This window comes from Pelodiscus sinensis, chromosome 3 (assembly GCF_052426305.1).
Source record: "Pelodiscus sinensis isolate ZL-2025 chromosome 3, ASM5242630v1, whole genome shotgun sequence".
Taxonomy (NCBI): Eukaryota; Metazoa; Chordata; order Testudines; family Trionychidae; genus Pelodiscus; species Pelodiscus sinensis.
In genome coordinates, this window is record NC_143054.1 from 43,241,948 (window position 1) to 43,264,995 (window position 23,048).

At 43.2% G+C, this 23,048-nt stretch overlaps 1 protein-coding gene across 5 annotated transcripts in view; it reads left to right on the forward strand.

Annotated features, from left to right (window-relative positions):
* The window catches only part of MCPH1 (microcephalin 1), a 229,070-nt gene that overhangs the window by 34,330 nt on the left and 171,692 nt on the right, over positions 1-23,048 (forward strand). For all 5 annotated transcript variants that reach the window (XR_012902550.2, XM_075923600.2, XM_075923599.2 and 2 more), the window contains one exon: positions 20,994-21,031. Coding sequence is in view for 4 of the 5 variants with exons in the window: in XM_075923600.2 (XP_075779715.2) it covers positions 20,994-21,031 (38 nt within the window). In the remaining variant the exon portion in view is untranslated. The remainder of the gene's footprint in view (positions 1-20,993; positions 21,032-23,048) is intronic.

A 23,048-nucleotide genomic window follows, 5' to 3' on the forward strand; every position in this document is an offset into this window, starting at 1 on the left:
ACGGTTCACTGACAGATTCTCCTTAAGGAAAGAAAACAGATATGCTAAAATCACAATTACTGATATATTTGAACCCTTCTAGAACACTATTTTTAAGAATTTGGTCAGAACCACCTCATGGTTTACCATAGTAACATGACACTATGTTGCACCCTTCATAAAATATCAATTTTGAATCTCAGTGTTTGAGATTCTATATCAGATTTGTTGTCTCTAATTTTATTCATCTTTAGCCTGTGTAAATGACTTATGGTAATAAGTGTATACAATAGTTCCAATTTTCTCTCATTGCTCTTACCTATTTTGGGTCCCTAGTTTATCTTAATTCTTTTTGCTTGTTTAGTTTTAAGCATGTTACATTATACAATATACAAGCTGTATGGCAGAATCCAATCTCATTGCAATACAAATTCACAAAGCACTTTCAAAAGAGAAGAGTGAGAGGGGACATGATAGCAGTTTTCAGGTATCTAAAAGGGTGTCACAGGAAGGAGGGGGGAGAATTTTTTTCTTTGGCCTCTGATGATAGGACAAGAAGCAATGGGTTTATACTGCAGCATGGGAGGTTTAGGTTGGACATTAGGAAAAACTTCCTAACTGGCAGAGTGGTTAAACACTGGAATAAATTGCCTGTAGAGGTTGTGGAATGGAGTTACAGGCAGTCCCCGAGTTACGCGGATCCAACTTACGTCGAATCAGCAGTTACGAACAGGGCGAGAAAAGCTGCTCCGCGTCTCCCTGGTCTGCTGGGGGGGTGAGCCCTCCCTCCCCCCAGCAGACCAGGGAGACAGGGAGCAAGCCTCGGAGGACGCCGGCAGCGGGACAGCTGCGGCGCGTCTGGGCTGTCCCGCTGCCCGCGTCCTCCGCGGCTTTGCTCCGCGTCTCCCTGGTCTGCTGGGGGCAGCCCCCACCCCCAGCAGACCACGGAGACGCAGAGCAAAGACGTGGAAGATGCGGGCGGGATCGCGGTGCATCTCGGCGGTCCCACCACCCGCGTCTCCCTGGTCTACTGGGGGGGGGGAAATGCAGCTAGTGCGCCCCCCCCCTCCCCCCCAGCAGACCAGGCTTTTCTTGCAGAGGACGCCTGGGGTAGAGCAGGTGGGGCGCTGCCGGGTTGGTCCTGCAGCGCCGCTCCTTGGCGCTACTGGACCAACCCGGCAGCACCCCAGCTGCTCTGCCCCAGGCGTCCCCAAGTCAGCCGCTGCTGAAACTGACCAGCGGCTGACTACAGGAAGCCCGAGGCAGAGTTGCTCTGCCTCGGGCTTCCTGTAGTCAGCCGCTGGTCAGTTTCAGCAATGGCTGAATCTGGACGCCAGTTCCGACTTACATACAAATTCAACTTAAGAACAAACCTACAGTCCCTGTCTTGTACGTAACCCGGGGACTGCCTGTATTTAAGAACAGGTTAGACAGACATCTATCAGGGATGATCTAGATGGTGTTTGGTCCAGCTGTGAGGGCTTGATGATCTCTCAAGGGCCCTTCCAGTTCTAGTATTCTGTGATTCTATGAAAAGTTCATGAATTGCTACTACTTCCAGTGTAATGGAACCCAACAGTAGTTCTCTAAAATTTCAGCTGTATAAGGCTGTGATATATCCTTTTACGGAGTGGCAATATAAAATCCCATTTAATTAGTTAACCAGTTTAAACGTTAAGATTAACCGGCTAACTAATTAGATGGGATACTCCAACCTTGCTGGGCTGGAGTCTTCCCATCTCCCCCTCACCTCTCCCCCCCGCCAAGCTGTGGGCAGGGGCCATTCTAGCCCGGCTACTTCTGACCCTGCTCGGGGACCTGGTGAGGCTGGAGTAGCCCTCCAGCTGCAGCAGGCTGCTCCCTAGATACTGAATTATTATCCAATGAGCATCACCTGTTAAGGGTGATGCTTACTGGGAAATGTTTACCCATCGATAACCCTCTATTAGATTATAATTTTGAAATGTGATTTGCTCAAGTAATTATTTAACCTGTTTTAAAAAACAGTCTGGGAAACCGTATAAACGATAGTTAATTTTCCTTCAAAACTTTGTTTAGAATCAGGACTTCCATGAGAAGTTTTTTGAATGGTAATTAATTGTAATGTTTACTCCAGAAGTGAAAAGTGTGTCACTATCTTAATTGGGATTCAAGAATTGTGTCTGCAACTATTGCTCCTTCTCCATCAACGTTGAACATCAGTGGTATCTGTATTGTCTTGGTGAGATGCAGATCACTGCCAAGTGCAGTATCTGTTACCCCTTCCGAGCCAGAATTTTAGAACCCTGGGAGGCTCACCTATGAAAGCACCAGCTAGAGAAGGCTATGAGGGCCCTTCTCTGATCTGGGCCATGGAGACCTCCCTGTATGTTGACCTCAGCTGACTAGTGGTCCCGTCTACCTCTTCTCCCCCCTCACCCCCCAACATGTGTCTTGAAGTGGAACTTTCAACCTCTAAGTCCCAAGACTCTTTTAAGGCTCCCCTAAAATGCGATTAGTAGGCTTTCTTGTGGGCACAAGGACAGATCCTCTTTAAGGACTGCCCAGAAGAAATGTGCTTTCTTCCCAATCTGCTTTAGGTTGGGTGAGATGTCACAAAGAACCTAAGGAACTGGCTCTGATGAAAACCCCCTGTTTGGAGGCCAAAGTGCGTTTAAAAAAGAAAAAGTTCCACCAGTCAGCTCAGTATGGTTGCAAGAGGATTGGTGTTGGTCCATTCAATTTATGGTACTAGTTTAGAATCGTCATTGTTACCACTTCAGTTATCTGAAGAGTGTCTGATTGCCACAGATGTTCCAGGTCTTTCAAACTTGACTGTTACAACCCCTATGCTCCTGGGAGAATTCTTTGTCAAATTTTTAAAATTCTTGGCACAATATTTTAAAATGTTGCATATTTTATTTGTCAGTAATATAATAGCGACTTTCAGTTATTTTGGTAATTTATTTAAAAATACCTGTCGGCAAGTGTATCTGTATCTATATAGACAAAAGATTCAGGAAACTTTTTGGACAAACAGATTATTTACTAGGCATATTAATATAGAACTTTGAGTAATTCATTTTAACTGCAATGCAGAAATGTATTTTCTACACCCTTCAGAAGCAGTGCAAAGTTTTTGGGGAATCAGAGGTAACAGAGAAGCTGAGGGGGAAGGAAGCAATTGCTGGGATGGAGCCTGGGAGTGAACCTGAAAGGCTATTGGGTGTGGGTGTGTGAAGTATGTTTTATTGGGGGGAATATGATAGGGATTGTTAGGGAATTGGGGAGCCTCCCATATTCAGATCCTGCCTGACCCCTAGCCTCTCCCATTCATCAGGCACATCTTCCTTGTCCCTACAACTCCATTTCCCATTCCATCAGGCATATCTGCGCGTCTCCAAGTGGCCTTCAACTCTAGCTTCCTCCTGTTTCCATATGGCCCTGCACCTCCATTCCCATTCTGTTTAAAGCTCAGTGTTGTCACCCCACTAGCTCCAGTGCCCCTGCCCAAGTCTTTCTTCCACTGGCCCTTCAAAAGCCCAGTCTGTGATGACTTGCTGTGCAGAAGCTGTGTCCTGCTTTCTCTGTCCTGTGCAGAAAGCATCCTCTTCCTCCTTTTTCTTCATGGTCGTGTGCTCTGGCCTATGAGCCAGCTGCTCTTTCTTCTGGTGCCACTTGAGACCCTGGTAAGCAAAATGTGTAAATGCAGCATGATCTTTCTCAACTTCCTTTCACCTCTCCATCAGAATCAATTATTCTGTGGGAGCAGAAGATATGATGGGGAAACATTAATTCTGTGCCTGCACATTGTTATAGAATTCTCCCAGGAGTACCTCTTGGACACAAGGGCATAGGGAGATGTAAGTAACACTGGAAGATATATTCCTTCCTAAACCACAGTTTCCACTTATCAGACATACTTTCTTGAGGCATGTCCTTGCTCCAGAAGAGGATCCATGTGTCCCAGGGACAGTTTCATCTCTAGCCTTCTGACAGGTGTCTCTGGTATCAGTATTGCCAGATGGAACATTTCTGGGATTTGGATGAGTCTGAGGAGATAGCTGTACTGTCTCTCCATGGAGACACTTGCGCTCCAAAAGGCAATTGAGTTATTCTTGCCATTCTTCTGGGTATGACTCCCTCGGGGACCACTGGAGGAGAATTCCTTGAGTTCCCCTGCAACCTATGTTGATCCCTCTTTTTTGGCCTTGTTGAGGTCTTTCGGATCCTTATGGCAGGCATCCGGACTCTTCTCAGGAATCTTATTGCTCTTCTTCATGCCAGCTAGTTCTGTCCTTGTACAAGGAGGTGGAGTTACAACTGATGTCACAGGTTCTGCCTGGTGTTTCTTCATTGTCCCTGGATGATTTCACTCATTCGCCTTGTCCAATGAATGACATCTGCCAGTACCAGAAGTAGTTTAAAAAAAAAAAGTTCCCAATGACCTCCAGATCTATAAAAGTAGAGGTTTGATACTTTATTCCTGTTAAAGGAGCTGAATTTTATTTTCCCATATTGCCCTAATTCGCTGGCAGTGCACTTGCTTTCAGAAAAAGCGCGGTCATGTTATCACACCCTGCCAGATAAAAGGCTTCAATTTCTTAGACCTCCTGGGAAGGAAAGCCTCCCCAGGCCTGCAATTTTGTGTACCTAACTAAGCTTTATTACTGAAATACAACTAGAATAAGTATTCCAAACTTGCAGACTTCAGAATACTCTTCTATAGGATCTCTGTGCACTGCAAACTAATAGAAAGCTCTACCCATCTTGTTTCAGACTCACACGGTGATGCTCTCCTGGACAAACAGCCTCAGATATGCCTTTCCTCCTATTCCCCACAACTTGTGGAAGCAAGGGCAATGAAGATATGTTACGACAGAGCCGACAGCATTCTCCTAGCCCCCTAATGAGTCAGGCCATTCTATTTCACAGAACATCTAAGGATCTCAGCCCATCCACCAGTTAGGATGTGCCCAGTCCTGGACCTGCTAACCCAAGATGCAGGGAAAATCAACCATCCTAATCTGTGTGCTCTACATCTGACAGCCTGATGTTTGGATGGATATCTTAACTGGAATGATAATGTTTGACCCCTCCAGTTCAGAAGATTCTTACCCAAAGTAGAAAGATGTCTAGTAGAACCTGTTATCTAGCTAAAAGGAGATGCTTTTCAATCAGGGCATGACTCCACTGACATTCTACAAATAGCTTCAGAGGATAGCCGAGTAAATCTGTACAGGATAAACTTAAAAAACAACAAATGGTCTGGTAGCACTTTATAGACTAATAAAACATGTAGATGGTATCATGAGCTTTCTTGGGCACAGCCCACTTCTTCAGATGACTGGAGTTTTGAGTTTAGGATGTGCATACCCAAAATAAATAGGGGAGAAGGGAAAGGGGAAGGAAAAAAATGGAAAGGAGTGGGAAACAAGGAGCAGAGGGTATGAAAATATCAAAGGGAAAACCAAATAGGCAAAACTGGTAATCTATAAGCACCTAAATATTGGATAGTTAAAAGAATCAGATAAGGATCATAGGATAGCAATTAGAGAGGAAGGGTATAAATGGTCTAGCTCTAGCAGGAGGCTTGTGGCATCTCCTATCCCTGAAGACTTAAGGGCTTTCTATTAGAGCTACTACAGGCAGTCCCCAACTTACACGGATCCGACTTATGTCGGATCCGCACTTATGAACGGGGCTTTTCTCGCCCCGGAGCTCGCGGGCGGCGGGACCGCCCAGAGCGCAGCGGTCCTGCCACCGCGTCCTCCGGGGCGAGAAAAGCTGCTCCGGGTCTCCCTGCTGTGCTGGGGGGGAGTCCCCCCCAGCACAGCAGGGAGACGGGAGCAAAGCCGCAGAGGTGGCAGGACCTCTGTGCCTCCGTGGCTTTGCTCGGGTCTCCCTGGTCTGCTGGGGGGGGGGGGGAGAGGCGCAGCTAGTGTCCCCCCCTCCCCCCCAGCAGACCAGGCTTTTGTTGCGGGACGCCTGGTGTAGAGCAGCTGGGGTGCTGCCGGGTTGGTCCTGCGGAGACCTACCCGGCAGTGCCTCAGCTGTTCTGTCCCAGGAGTCCAGATTCAGCCGCTGTTGAAACTGATCAGTGGCTGATTCCAGGAAGCCGGGGGCAGAACAACTCTGCCTAGGGCTTCCTGTAGTCAGCTGCTGATCATTTTCAGCAGCGGCTGAATCTGGAGCCAGTTCCGACTTACATACAAATTCAACTTAAGAACAAACCTATAGTCCCTATCTTGTACGTAACCCGGGGACTGCCTGTCGTGCCTTCTTCCATCTGGTGGAATTGTTTTCTATATTTACATGACCTTTTACAATATAATTTATGAGAAGTTTGATCAGTAACTTTTCACCAGTGCTTAAACCTTCACCTCAATGGGACCATAATGTTATTCTCTTGACATGGTGACATCCCATGCCCCACAAGTCTAAAGGTGATGGTTTTAGTGACCATCACTTTGGCCAGAAGGGTCAGCGAACTTAAAGCCATAGTCCCTACGTGCATTCCTCTACCTGCTTTAAGAACCTCCAGTTGTAGTGAATAACTGCTACTTTATGCTTGCAAGTGAAGGCAGCTTGGGGAAGATAGGTCTAATTCCAAGGAACACTTGAACTTGTATGGCAGCTGGTTGAAATGATTTTATTCTGGGGTAAGAGTATGAGAGTGCTTTTAGGTAGGTAAGAAGGGGAAGAGATTAAAAATATTGGGGGGAGGGTTAATGATTTTCTCTTGTGACCTTGAAAGAATTTTCTGTCCTAAAGAGGTTGTGCCAGAGGCAACCTCTGCTTTTCTCCCATCCAGTCTTATGAGATTTGGAAACCTTGCCTGATTAAGAAAAATATTTTCACCATATGGCTTTAGATAGTAACTAGTTGTTACTACAACTATTGTGTTACAACCCAATAAAGTTGTTAAATGGGACGTGGGTCAACATGTTTATTCTTATAAAAGGTAAAGTTAATCACAAATTTTTTCCTCAGCTTAACAGTGTTTGCAGTTTGCACTTCAATCAGGTTGGAGAGTAAAACTAGACTGCACTATGTGTACTGTGTGTACTTATTGCTGCAGATAATTTCTGGCTATCTAAATCAATTAGTTTTTTTAAAAATGTGTGTCTGATTTTGGTACTGCATCAGTATACATTTAAGTGGAATAAGTTTCACTAATCAAAACAAGATTTTTTTCTACTCTTTTTTCAGTAGAATGAACTGTTTTTAACAAAGTACATATTAGGAAATGGTTAAGGATGGCAAAAGATAATTAAAACCATATTTTTATAGAGAAGATAGCATGGACTAGATGAAATTCCTCAAGTTTTGTTTTTAAACAATTCATATTGGCATGCCCTTCTGCAGTTCTTGGATTTCAGTGAAGGTACAGTTTTTAATATTGCAGTTTTGAGAGGAAAGGGATTTTTTTTCTTATGCTATGGAGAAAACTGGTTCTTATTAGGGATGTTAAAGACTAGTCAACTATCCGGTAAGCAAATGCTTATTGGCAGGGCTTGACAAACCGCGACAAAATCTACCCACCAGTAGATTCACTGATTTGTCGAGTCCTGCTTATCGGATAGTCAGTCGACTAGTCGATTCCCCCCCCCCCCCCCCCACTGCCTCTATCAAATAGAGGTAGCAAATGGGGGAGGGGAAGAGGGGATACTTCAAAGACACAGCTGATGTGGCGCTGCCCCTTTGAACCCCGCCTGGGCGTTTCAAAGGGGGAGTGCTGCCTGAAGCCCGCAGTCAGCTGAGGAGCCTCTAGCTGTCCCGGGAACCCCCACCTGACCTGAGGAGCCTCTAGCTGTCCCCCACTGATCCCGGGCTTCATGAGTGCACTTCCGCTTTGAAATGCACAAGAGCCTCCTCTGGGGACTCTTGTACATTTTAAAGCTGCCACGCCTGCATGCAGCCCAGTGTCAGCAGGACTTCCTGCTGAACCCGGGCTGCATGTGATGTTCTGCATTCCTTCTTTGAAATGTATAAGAACCCTAGCGGGGTTTACTACTCGACTAGTAAATTAACCACAATTTAACTCTTAAGCAAGAGTCCTCTGTACCTTGTTATGAGAGCATATTGCTTTTTAAAAATAGTTCTGGAGTTATTGTATTCCACTCTTGGTGTTCATTAGCCCCCGGTTCAAAGGTCAGATGATGGCCTGCCCCAACAATCTCATTACACTTGTGCCCATTCTTCTGAAGGCATAAAGTGCGGAGTGGAGCCAACTGTCTATCCTTTTAACTGCATCCTAGACTGAGAGAGAGAATGATTAGTAGTGTCCTTACTGAAGCTAATTCTGTTTCCATAGTTTATTGTAAATTTTGAAAATAACATTCTATTAGTGTACACATTGAGATTGTGGTGTGTGTGTGTGTGTGTGTGTGTGTGTGGTGGTTTCATTTGGGTAACTTCTGTACAGTTCTGTTACCCAGTACCAGATTTTCAGTCTTCATGGCTGGAAAAAAAAACCCTCTCCACTTCAGATCTTGCTCCTCATGTGACAGTCTGACTGCTTAATGATGATCAAAATAGATGTTTATTTCCCTAGGGCTACGTCTAGCCTGGCATGATTTTCCATTAAAAGCATTTGCGGAAAAGAGCATCAAGATTGGCACAGACACTTTTCCGCAAAAGCACTTTTTGCGCAAAAGCGTCCGTGCCAATCTAGATGCGGGTTTGTGCAAGAAAGCCCTGATCGCCATTTTCGCCATCGGGGCTTTTTTGCGCAAAACAGTTTTTAGCTGTCTATACTGGCTCTCTTGCGCAAAAAACATTTATGGAAAAGGGCTTTTGCCCGAACGTGAACGTCAAAGCATTTGTGCAAGAAGCACTGATTTCAGACAGAGGACATCACTGCTTTTGTGCAAAATCAAGTGGCCAGTGTAGACAGCTGGCAAGTTTTTGTGCAAAAGCAGTTGCTTTTGCGGAAAAACTTGCCAGTCTAGACGCAGCCACGGTGAGTGACATATTACTAGCAAATTTTCTATACATTGTTTGCTTTCAAAACTATCTCTAAAGAGCTATTGGAGGTTAGGCTGAATATATTTCATGTTAGATAAATTTGAGACCAGCCTTGTGTCAAGGAACTATAGGTCTGTCTGTCAGTATGATCTTGCTCCTCTAAAAGTGCACCAATAGTTTCCTTGAGTCAAGTGTTCTTCTCCTTTGGCAATGACTTCCTGAGATTGTTGAAATGGAAGAGATAGGGTTTACTATAGTTCTTTTAGGAGAAAGATTGTCTTTTCAGTGACCCTCTTAAAAAGAAAAGCGACTATAAAAAGAAAAGTGATTACTGTGACAGGATCCGCCCTGAGGTTCAGCCTGTGATCGTGGAACCACTGTCTCCTGCAGAGCCTTGCTAGTTAGCAGCAGCAACGTCTTCAGGTGTGGTTATCTCTCCACTCAGCCATATGTGGACACCCTCCCCTCCTCAACACAGCTCGATTGTATGAATGGTCCCAGAGCCACTCAGGAATTGCACAGACACAGGTACTAGCTAACTTCCCCCAGTTCCCAATACTGCATTACAGGAATATACCATTTCATTTTTAATTGGTTCACCACTTCGTCAATGGAAAGTGGATGTACATCAGCTTTTTGTAAAACCTGAGCAGATTTGTCACACAGAGTATCAACTCACTGGTAAAGATAAACAAAATACTTGTATTGATTACAATGATAGAATGTAAGTGACTATAAATGTTAGGAAAAAAGAGTAGTTACCAAAAGAAAAGAAAATATAAACACACAATCTAAACTCTCAACCCTATTAAACTAGTCAATAACTAAATGAAGCAGATTTTTCACCCTGCTGAATATTGCTGTCCATAGTACACAGGTTTCACCCTTGACATCTGGACCAGTCCCCTCAGTTGGAATCTTCAGTCTTCCTAATGTCCTAGTTGCTTGCAGCACAAGTGGGTAAAGTAGAAAGGCCCAGAATATAGCCACTGTGTTCTGTTTTATGCCCTCAGACCCATATGCTTTGGGAACACAAATCCAGTCAGGTCAGTGAGCCTTGCTGAATCTCCAGACCAGCCAGTTGTCCTTCATGAGGCTACACCAGGGCAATCATAGAATCATAGGACTGGAAGGGACCTCGAGAGGTCATCGAGTCCAGCCCCCCGCCCTCAAGGCAGGACCAAGCTCCACCTACACCATCCCTGACAGATGTCTATCTAACCTGTTCTTAAATATCTCCAGAGAGGGAGATTCCACCACCTCCCTTGGCAATTTATTCCAATATATTCCAATTTATTCCAATCACTGTTTATGGATTTTTTTCCACAACCCATCCAGATGTTGCTTACTTTCATTGCTGTTGCTTTTAGGGAGCTAATATCAGGCAGGTTCCCCAACTTATAAATATATTTTAGTAACAACCATGCAATATTTTTATGTCAAACTCAGAGGATGCCCTCATTGGCAGCCAGTACTCCTGCTCATGCAAGGAGTAAGGGAAGCTGACATGAGCATTTGCTCCCATCAGCCACCCACTGCAGGGATGGTGGGGAAACTCAAATCAGGGTACATTGACTCCAGCTATGTAATTAATGTAGCTGGAGTTGTGTGTCTTAATTCAACCTTCTTTAATGTAGACCTGGCCTCACACTATGGGAACTCTTGTATATTTACAAATATAGTTTAATACATTTAGCAGATAAGAATGGCCATCCTGGGTCAGACGGAAGGTCCATGTAGCCCAGTATCCTGTATGCTGAAAGAGGCCAATACCAGATGCCCCAGAGGGAGGGATCACAACAGGTAATCCTAACATGATTCCTTCCCTGTCACCCACCTCCAGAGAAACAGAGGCTAGGGATACCATTCCTACCCATCCTGGCTAGTAGCCATTGATGGACCTAACTTCCATGAATCTATCTAGCTCTTTTTTGAACCCTGTTAAAGTTCTAGCCTTCACTGCATCCTCTGGTAAGGAGTTCCACAGGTTGACTGGACACTAAGTGAAGAAAAGCTTCCTTTTGTTTTGTTTTAAATCTGCTGCCTATTTTTATTTGGTGACCTCTAATTCTTTTATTGTTGGAATAAGTAAGTAACTTTTCCTTATTCACTTTTTCCATACCAGTCATGATTTTATAGACCTTTCTCATATCCCCCCTTATTCATCCTCTTTTCTAAGATGAAAAGTCCAAGTCTTTTTAATCTCTCTTCATATGGGACCCATTCCAAACCCCTAATCATTTTTGTTGCCCTTTTCTGAACCTTTTCCAATGCCAATATATCATTTTTGAGTTTAAATTACCACATTGGTACACAGAATTCAAGATGTGGGCGTACCATGTTTTTATATACAGGCAATAAGATATTTTCTGTCTTCTCTATCCCTTTTTTAATGACTCCTAACATTCTTCTTTTTTTTCTTTTTTTTTACTGCCACTGCATACTGAGTGGATGTTTTCAGAGAACTATCCACTATAACTCCAAGATCTCTCTCAATTTGTTCTAACTAGATTAGCCCCCATCATATTGTATAGTTGGGGTTATTTTTTCTAATGTGCATTACTTTACATTTATCCACATTACATTTCATTTGCCATTTTGTTGCCCAATCACTTAGTTTGGTGAGATCTTTCTGAAGTTCTTCACAGTCTGCTTTGGTCTGAACTACTTTGAACAGTTTGGTATCATCTGCAAACTTTTCCATCTCACTGTTTATTCCTTTCTCTAGATCATTTATATATAAGTTGAATAGGATGGGTCCCAGGACACATCTTTGGGGGACCCCACTAGTTACCTCTCTCCATTTGGAAAACTTACCATTTATTCTTACCCTTGTTTCCTGTCTTTTAACCAGTTATCAATCCATGAAAGGATCTTCCCTCTTATCCCATGACAACTTAAGTAGAGTAAGAGCCTTTGGTGAGGGACTTTGTCAAAGGCTTTCTGGAAATCTAAGTATACAGGCAGTCCCCGACTTACGCGGATCCGACTTACGTCGGATCCGCACTTACGAACGGGGCTTTCTCACCCCGGAAGTCGGGGCGAGAAAGCCCCGTTCGTAAGCTGCTCCGGTGCCCCTGGTCTGCTGGAGACCGTCTCCAGCAGACCAGGGGCACCGGTCGGGTTCCCGCCGCTGCTGCCGCTTCAATCTGGGTGCCTGTGGTCTGCTGGGGACCGTCCCCAGCAGACCACAGGCTCCCGGACTGAAGCCGCAGCCGCGGGGGGGTCCCGCGCCTCTGAGGCTTTGCCAGAGCAAAGCCTCAGAGGCGCGGGGAACCGCCGCTGCTGCCGCTTCAATCTGGGTGCCTGTGGTCTGCTGGGGACCCCCCCGCGGCTGCGTCTTCAGTCAGGGAGCCTGTGGTCTGCAGTGGGAGACTATGTAGTTCTGGTAGAGAGCTGAGAGCTGGTAAGGCAAGCACATGACCTAGAAGAGATGAGGCATTCCTACAACATGGGATATTAATCTTGTACTCTGTTTTGCTTTTAATTGGACATGACAAATCCAAACTGGTTATCTGGGTTGTGATTACTAGGAATGATTCCTCAGTTGAACCATTGGCAGGATTCACATCTAAGTTCCAAACATGGAAAGTTCAGTTTTTACCTAGCTTCTTTATCTGGTTGAGTTGAAAGATATTTATGGTCCTATTTCCTTCATCACTGAAATAAACCCATTCTAGGTTGGGGCTTTCTCTAGATATAGTGGCACAGTCAGTAGGGAAATATTTAGATAAATATTTAGTGCCTATTAAAAAGGTGGCATATATTGCTTGGACAAATTTGTCTTGGCATGTGAGGATGAGGTACCTAACCTTCTTGGAGCTTATATCAAGAACTTAGCCAGGATCAAATGTAACATGTAGCAAATTTTTATTATGGATGTATTTTATTTAGCAGTAAGAGATTGGGTGTGTCTCTTTTCAGTGTAGGTCAGTTAACATACAGGAAATATCACATTGTTTTTAAGTACTGACAGGATTTAGAAATGCTGTTTCCTTTGAGAGGTATTAAAATATGTTTTATATTTCACGTGACTTGGAAAAATATGCTAGTTGGCAGAGTCTAAAATGAAAGATTTAATGCAACTGTATTTGAGAGACTTAAAGAAAAAGCAGAAATCATGTAAAGGTCCTGTAGGTGTCTAATTTATACATCATGCATTCTAGACTTTAAGCATCATTTTGGGAAAATGTGTTCTGCTTTAGAATAAAAATAAGATTTAAGAATCACAGATAAATGATAAAAAAGATCCATTTGCCTAATGCCATCTTCTCTAGTGTTTTATTAGTGATAATTCTGGCAGAAATGTGCATTAGAAACCCTCAGTGATGCTCCCCAGATGGTTTTTTTAGCAGTTAGAAAGAAAACTGCTAATATAAAACATATTTTATGATAAAAGCACAGTGTAAAATAAACCAGACACAAATAGAGTAGATAGTGTATATAAAGGGAGAAAAGCAAGTAAAAGCAATTAATTTTACAAAGTAAACTAAAAATTAAAACACATAGTTTGGCTTAGGTTTCTATTGAACAACCATCTTAAAACACATTGTCCTATTGAAACAATAGAACACATATTGTGTGCTTATTAAATGACCCTTAACTTGCAGAAACGTGTTCTTTTGAATGAAGAGGGAATAACAGTTCATTGGGAGTAAAATTTGTCCCAGATCATAGTTTGCATATGGACTCCTGTGTTCCTTAAGCCTCCTGGTAGACATTTTAAAAGAAGCTACTGAGAGAGCATTCACACAGACCAGTCTCTGTACCCATTTTTGGCTCATCTACACAGGGCGAAATGTCAGGGGGAAAAACCCCCTCTTTCAGAACATACCGTCTTCCTTGTAGAACGAGGTTTATAGGGATGCTGAAAAAACTCATTTCCTTTTCTGAAATTTTTTTTGGAAAAGCAAATGCGCTCCTTGGAAGCAGCAGAGCTCTTCTGGGATACCCCTGGTATCCCAGAAAAACTCTGCAGTCTAGATGTAACCTTTGTGTGCTCCAGAGGCCTCTCTCATTGCCTCATAAAGCTGATTCTAAAGGGTGTGATGTCAGGGCAGGTTAAAGGATCCACAGTTGTGTGGATCCAGCAGTTTTTATACCCTGAATATTTGTCCTGTAGGACAGTTTCTTAAACTTTTTAAGGCGGAGGAGCACCAAGCAATCTTTTTTTTTTTTTCCATGAGGAACACCAAGGATTTTTTGTTGACCAAAAAAAAAAAAGAAAAATGGGGAGGGGCGGAAGTTATTGAGGAAAAAGAAAACACACACATACACACAAGTCACCTGCCCCTTTAAGTGTCTCCATTTTGAACTCATGAATCAGACAAAGTGGGTCTTTTCCCACGAACGCTTATGCTCTAATATATCTGTTAGAGTTAAAAATCAACAAGCAGTCCTGTAGCACCTTATAGACTTATTCTCCACGGTACACCTCTGACTGCCTCGCGGCATGCTGGTGTGCCACAGAACACAGTTTAAGAAACATTGCTGTAGAACCTCACTTGAGACTTCCCTTCAATCTGCCATCATTCCATTAATAGTGACTCTTTAAGGTTGTTTAATCAACTATGTATCCATTCAATAGTAGTTCCATCAAGCTCATGTTTCTTCAGCTTGCTTATCAGAATGTCATTTATTTCTTTATTTGATTTATTTAAATATTTTTACCCCGCCTTTCTATTAAACTTCAAGGTGGCTTACAAAAACAACAGCAAAAAATACAAATATATTTAAAATATGAGAATTTAAAGTATGAGACCCCAGAGGGACGTAACCAGCTAAAAACATATAGAGAGTAGGAACACACAAATACAGACTCAAACATTAGTAAAAGCATGAGTAAAAAGAGTGGCTTTAGCCTGATGCCAAAACAATACTAGCATTGGCGCCATGTGAATATCTTGAGGAAGAGAATTCCACAGCCTGGGAGCAAAAGCTGAGAATGCCCTGTTCCACGTAGATGTTAATCTTATCTCCACAAGTGGGGGAACATGAAGCAAAGCCTCCCTAGCTGACCTCAATCCCCAGGCAGGTTCATATGGGAGAAGACAATCCTTCAGATACCCTGGACCCAACTCATTTAAGGCTTTATAGGTCATAACTAAAACCTTAAATTGTGCCCGGAAACATACCGGAAGCCAGTGCAGCTGCCAAAGCACTGGCATAATGTGCTCTGTATACTAGTGTTAGTTAAAACTAGAGCAGCCGCATTCTGGACCAGTTGAAATTTCCGAAGACTCTTTAGAGGCAGGCCCACATAAAGTGCATTACAGTAATCCAGTCAGGATGTAACAAGAGCATGGATCACTGTGGCCAAGTCATACTTGTTCAGTAAGGGCCGCAGCTGATGGATTAAACTAAGTTGCCCAATGGCACTCCTGGCCACCAAAGAGATCTGATTTTCAAATGTTAAAAAAGGGTCCAGGAGGACTCCCAAGCTGCATACCTGTTCTTTCATGGGGAGAGTAACCCCGTCTAGAACAGGTGCCATGCCACATTCACAAACAGATGGTGTCCTGATCCACAGGACCTCAGTCTTATCTGGGTTCAACTTCATCTTATTTGACTTCATCCAAATCACTATTGCCTCCAGACACCGATTTAGATCAGTCACTACCACACCTGGTTCTAATGTCACAGGGAAATAGAGTTGCATGTCATCTGCATATTGATGGCACCGTACTCCAAAACTCCTTATGACCTCTCCCAGCGGCTCCATATAGATATTAAACAGCATAGAGGACAAGATGAAACCTTGAGAGACCCCATGCCACAATTGCCATGGGGTCGAATAGCAGTCCCCTAGCTCCACCTTCTGAAAGCATCCCAACAGGTAGGACCGGAACCATTGCAAAACAGTGCCTCCAATACCCAACCCCGCCAGGCATCCCAGAAGGATATCATGGTCAATGGTATCAAAAGCCACTGAGAGGTCTAGGAGAATCAACAGGGTTGGACTCCCCTTGTCTATCTCCCGGCGTAAATCAGCTACCAGGGCGACTAAGGCTGTTTCAGTTCCAAAACCAGGCCTAAAGCCAGACTGAAATGGATCTAAGTAGTCTGTTTCTTCCAAGAAAGCTTGGAGTTGCAGCACCACCGCCCGCTCGAGTACCTTGCCCAAGAAGGGAATATTAGCAATTGGGCAATTGTTATTTAAGTCATGTGGGTCCAGGGAAGTCTTCTTGAGTAACGGTTTTATCACTGCCTCTTTCAAGGCAGCAGGAACCATACCAGATCTAAAGATGCATTAATAATCCCCTGGACCCAGCCAGTCATTCCTTCTTGGCTAGATTTAATAAGCCATGACGGGCAGGGATCAATTAAGCACATGTTCGGTCGCACTCCTCCAAGTACCTTGTCCATATCCTCAGTTTTCAGTAGCTGAAATTTATCCAGAGAAAAAAGACTGGATGGTGCACTCAACACATTCTGTGCCCCACTTACATAGCAACCAGAGTCCAAATCCAACTGGATGCAGGCGATCTTATTTGAAAAATGCTTTGGAAACAGATCGCAGCGGGGGACCAAATACTTCTCTTATTTCGTCATGAGTGCCAGACTGCAACAAGCCCTGCACTACTGGAAACAATTCTGCTGGACGGCATTCTGCAGACACGATATGGGTGGAGAAGTAGCTTTTCTTTGCTGTCAGCACCGCCACAGAGTAAGCTCGCAGTTCATCTCTAACCTGCAGTCGATCAGACTCAGCCTTAGTTCTCCTTCAGCGGCGTTCTAGCCATCACATAGACTGTTTTGCTGCCATCAGCTCCCCAGAAAACCAGGGAGCAATCTTAGCTCTACTGGTCCAAAGAGGGCGCTTAGGAGCAATCATATCAACTGCCCGGGCTACCTCGGTGTTCCATGCATCAACTAAGGTATCTACAGGACCATTTGCCATAATGGCTGAACAATCCCTCAGGGGCGTCAGAAAACCCTATGGATCCATCAGCCTCCGAGGGCGGATCATTTTAATTGATCCTGCGCCTCTGTGGAGGGGAAGGTCAGCACATAGTCTAAACTTAACCAGGTAGTGATCAGTCTATGACAAAGGGAGTGTAGCCATATCCCTTATCCCAAGAAGTCTATCACCCTTAGTCCAAAAAACAAATCGAGTGTATGGCCTGCAACATGTGTTGGGTCAGTTATTTCTTAGGATAATCCTTGGGTGGTCATGGTATCCATAAAATCTTGGGCTGGACCAGACAGAACAGCCTTGGCGTGGATATTAAAGTCCCCCAAGACCAAAAGCCTCGGCATCCTCAATGCCACGTCCGACACCATGTTGGCCAGCTCGAGCAGAGCTTCTGCCGTATAGCAAGGTGGGCGGTACACAAGCAGTATACCCAACATCAAGTACAGACACTCGAATCTGACACTTTGTTGGACCACAACCCTAGCCAATGAGACAATTGCCACTCCACGTCCCCGACCATTAAGCCGCGGCTGATGCTGTACTAAGAACCCAGCCAGGCACAATTGGGAAAGGTCGACACCTCCCTCCACTCTCAGCCAGATGTCAGTGATACAAGCCAGGTCAGCCCCTTTACTCAGAATTAAATCGTGGATGACAGCTGTCTTCTGGGCTACTGACCTGGCATTCAGTAACAGCACCTTCAGGGCTGATGACCAGGTATTAAAGTACCCAAAAATTTTTAAGGCTGGGAACAGGACCGAAAGAAGGAATAACACATAACTGTATAAACCTCATTCCCCTTGGCTGGCCAGTCCGGATCATCCTTCCATATCTTCCCCTACCTGTCATAACTGCCACGATGCCATCTGAGCCCTCCTCCTTAGGCACTCCGTCTGTGCCAAACCACATAGTGGTGGGGGGAAGCACAAACACACACTTTCAGTTTGGGTAGCTAAAGGGAACTTCCTCTCACCAAGAACCCTCACCCGCCCTCCCTGCTCTCACCAGGGACTGAATAGGCCACCACACAACCAAGTGTGCTGCTCTTACCAGCACACACAAACACACACTCAATTATAATCTACCATCACAGCACTTGCCCTTGGTCTGCCCCTGAAGGGCTCCCCCAAAAGGGCAGCCCCCTTTGGATTGCCTCTTTGGGCTGATTTAGGGCTGTTTCAAAAGCCTTGCTGAACCTCAGGTATGTTATATCGACCATGTTCTTCTAAATCAACAACAGTTACCTTGTCAAAGAAAGAAATAAAACTACAGTAAAATTCCAGTTGTCCGACATCCAGTGATCCGGCACTCCTGCTAGTCCTGCTCCACCTGGAACCCGGAAGTGCTCCAGGCAGCCGGACAATTGGAGCTGCGCTGTCCTGGGCTTTCCTGAGTCAGCCACTGGTCAGTTTCAGCAGCGGCTAATTCGGAGATGCCCAGGGCAGAGCAGCTGAGGTGCAGCACCGCCCCCTCCACCCCACCTCACCCCAGACTCCTCATAGCCCCCCCTTCCAATAGTCCGGCATATCTGATAATCTGGCACCCCCTGAGTCCTAAAGGTGCCGGATTATTGGAAGTTTACTGTAGTTTGGCATGATTTGTTTTTAGTAAATCCATGCTGGCTGCTACTGATTGCCCCTTCATCCTCCAGATGCATACATTTAAAAAAAAATCTATTTCTATATTCTGTTGTTTATTTATTTCCCAAAAGGCAAACTGTGGTTATTCTCTCTTATTTTGAATTTCCTTAATTTTTATTGTTCATGTCAAAATCTAAAATGTCTTTTAGTGGCTTTTCTGTATCCATTCTTCTGTGTCCTCATTTCTTGAAAAAATAATGTACTCAATGAACACAGGATAGCAACAAAACATTTAAGCAAAGGGGGGAAATGTGACCATTTACAACTTATTGTATGATCTGAAGCCAAATTATTTGTTTAAAGCCATTTGCATCAAAGAATATCAGTAAAAAAAGTAAGTAAAAGCCATTAGTCTAGTAATAGAGTTCAAAGGAACTTTCCTTATATTGAACAAATTACTTGACCATATAATGAAGAGTAATTCTACACTGATAGGGGAATTTATACTGTGGATCTGTTCCTTCTCTGATTCTTTGATACGTAAATAATCAAGATGCACTGAGGCTTTCAGTCACCTCTTGAACCTGTGCTATAAGCTTTAAGGTGATTTACAGGGTCTTAGGTATTCTCAACTATGTTAACAGAATTCAAAGGAAGCTAGTTGAGGAGAGGAATCAGGAAATTTGGGCTGTGGCATGGTGAAACAGTAGAAGAGACTGTGTGGGTCTTTTGTGGACAAATAGATTTGTAAAAAACGCCTAGAGCATGGATAATATTTCAAATGTATGAATCATAAAAATATTTTCAAACAAACCATTCCTAAATTCTTTACTATTACTATATGTAATAATATAGTGAGAAACCAAGGTTCTGCATCAGCCCACTCCTGGCTGTGATTACACTGAGCCATCCATCCCTGTCAATGGCCAGAAGCTCGACAAAATGGACAGGTTTACATATCTTGGCAGCACTCTATCGAAGGCAGCCAACATCATCGAGGAGGTGAATACTAGAATCGCCAGAGCTAGTGCAGCTTTTGGAAGGCTTCAACTTAATGTTTGGAATCGAAGAGGCATTAAGACTGAGACCAAGCTAAAAGTCTACTCGGCGGTCGTCTTTCCCACCCTCCTCTATGCTTGTGAGACCTGGACTGTATATAGTCGTCATGCGAAAAAGCTGAATCACTTCCACCTGAACTGTCTACGGAAACTACTGAAGATAAGATGGCAGCATAAAGTTCCAGATACTGATGTTCTTCTACAGGCTAATATGACAAGCATCCACACCATGCTTTGCAAGGCACAACTCAGATGGGCTGGCCATGTTGTGCGCATGTCCGATGATCGATTGCCCAAGAAGATGCTCTATGGCGAATTACAACACGGCAAGCGATCTCTTGGAGGTCAAAAGAAGAGATTCAAAGACACCCTTAAGGCCTCCCTTAAGAACTGTAACGTAGATCCTGGAAATTGGGAGAGTATTGCTGATGATCGTTCCGCCTGGCGCAGACGAATACATGATGGTGCAATAGTCCACGAACAAAAGAGACTGCGTTATGCTGCAGAGAAATGTCTTCTTTGCAAGTCCAGGGCTAGTATCTTCTCTTCCTCCGGTCGGCAGACCGATCTTCCATGTCCCCTCTGTAACCGTCAATTTCGGGCTCAGATTGGACTAATCAGCCATCTCCGAACCCACTCCCAAGTAAACTGATGACACTGGGTGGTCCTCATCGATCTCGATGGACGAACAGCAATAATATAGTGCTAAGCAGACCTGCTTGCTTTCAGGATTTGGAAAATTTATTTTATATGTATCTATTTCTTAGGTACATCATTTGAGCCTATATGCAATGTATAAGCTTCAGAAAGATAAATAAGTACTTAGCCACAGTTGTCTTTGTTAAATAAAAGCAAAGACTTGCTTAGAGAATGGATATATTATGTAGCCTGGTAATGTACTTAATTTTCTTTTAATGATTAGTTAATAGCTCAAAGGCGTATCTCAAATTACAGTAGCTATGCAATAGCATTTAAATTAAGTTTTCATAAACTAATTTGGAGTATTTGTCAGCAGAAACTAGTATTTCGGAACCATCTTATTTGTACCTTTCTTGCCCAAGCATTAACTTGGTGTTTTTGCTCTTGATTCGTAACAATGGTTGTCACGATGGGGTTTCCAAAGGTCTTTCTCTCCTTTTGTAATAGATTCTACATTTCCCCCAATACATATTTTTGTCCGTATAAGTGATTAACATAGTTGGATGGGGGAACTCGAGCAATTTGCTTATGCTTCAGAGAAAGGGCTGACAGCAGGCAATAGCAGTTCCATTTCCTGATGCCTGAGTGCAATTCTTGTGATATGTCTGAACATCAATGTCCCTGGTATCATGTGATCTGTAATCTGTTCTGAGCTCTTATTTCCTTCAAAATGCAGCAGGCCTGCATACTAGTGTCTTAATCTTGATTTGCTTTGTGTCTTTAGTGGAATCTCTTAGAATTTAGTTTCTGTGGGAAAAGAGTTTTTCATATTTTTGACTTTGTTTTCTTGTTCTTCCTTTTTTAAATCTCTAGCCAACAAGAACATTAGTCATGACAAGCATGTCCTCTGAGTAAGTATGAGATATTTTTGTGACTTTCTATTCCGTGTAAATTTTGAAAGCTTTGGCTTTCACATATTGAATTAAATCTATTTGTGGGTTATCTATGAAATATATTTTCCTTGGTTGACTGGTATGCATATGCTTAAATACGTGGTAGTTTTCTGTAGACTAGAGCAGGGGATCACAACCTGGGGCGCACACATCCTTTGGGTATACAGAGGTCTTCCAGGGGTTACATCAGTTCATATTTATCTGGATATACAACAGGCTATATAAAAAGTACTTGTGAAATAAATGCAAACTAAAATTTCAAACACACACACTTTTTAATAGTGCTATATATAATAGACTATACACCAGGGAAGGGGAGCTCTTGGCCCACAGACTGCATCCGGCCTACTGTTTAATTTCATCCAGCTGACAGCAAATCTGCACTATGGGCTGGAAGCACTGTCATGTTCCTGTGGCCCCGAAGCACAGGGGAAATAAGGGAAGCTCTGGATGCTTGCTCTGGAACTGTACCCAGAGGGAGCTGCAAGGGCAGCAACTGCAGGTATGGGCAGAGTGCACCATGCACAACCTGCCTGGTCTGGCCCTTCCACCTAGAGTCTGGACATGACAGCTGTTTCGAGGAGTGGCATGGAGCCAGGACAGGCAGGGAGCCTGCCTTAGTCCCACTGTACTGTTGACTGGAAGCCACCTGAGATAAGCGCTGTCTGGCCAGAGTCCATACCCCGAACTCCTAGCCTCAGGTCAGAACTCCCTCCCATCCTTGCTGTATACTGAAATTAAGTACAGTGTTCCAAATGATTTATTTTAGAATTATATGGTAAAAATGAGAAAATAAGCCATTTTTCAGTAATAATATGCAGTGATACTTTCCTATTTTTGTCTGATTCTGTAAGCAAGTAATTTTTAGATGAGGTGAAACTTGGGGTACACAAGGCAAATCAGATTCATGAATGGGATGCAGTAGTCTGAAAAGGTTGAGAACCACTGGATGTTATGGGTATGCTATCCAGCAATTAAAGGTAAAAAAAAAAAATGTCAAAGTTTCAATTTGAGTTTTGAGGAAGGAATGGAGGACTATTCAGTAAATGGCTTGGACCTTTTGCTTGAGTCTTTGCTTTATCCATATACATTGAATTGTTTTGTAAAGAATGTCATAACAATCTGAAATATCAGTTTACATAAATAGCTGTTAAAGAAGTATTTCTTTTAGGCTTTTTTGGACAGTTGGTTACAGAGATTAAAAGCTAGCTACCATTGCATATTTGTGGAAGAGTTAATATTTTTCTGGCATATTCTTTTTACTCTCCTTAAACTCTTACAAAATAAAGATCATCCAACACAAACACAGTTCCATATTTTATTAAAAAATTCCTTTAAAAAAAGTTATATGTGCCACCCACATGTCTTTCAGATTTGAAAACATTTGACAAATCATGATGGTTATATAAAGATGAATACTTAAAAATACACTTGGTTAGTAGCTATCTTTAAAGAAATGCTTTAGACATGTTTTTGTCAAATTTTCTTCCTTTCATTATACAATAATAGTTCAGCAAGTAGAACAACTTAAACCTATATTTATATTTTTTTATGCTTTATGAAACTCAACACTAACACCCCTTCGCTTCACAAGCCTTACATTTAACTGCACAACACAACATCTCTGTAAGGTAGGTAAATATGATCACCAAGTTAGATACAAAATGAAACACAGGGAGGTAGTGATTTGTCCAAAAACAAAGGAAAAAGTCTTGGCAGAGGCACGAAAAGAACCTATGTTTCATGGCTGTATTGCAGAATCATTCCTTTGTCACATGCAAAAAGATTACATTTAATGTTTCCTCCTTTTACTTACATAATTAAATCCACTTAATATTTGCGTGTTACTTCACTTGGTTTATGTTAAGATGCGTATATTATATGGCTAACGGTAATTAACATTGTCCCTCAAAACTCTGCTAGCTAATTTAAGGTCTGTGCTTTGACCTCACTGCATTGAGAGAGCACATTATAA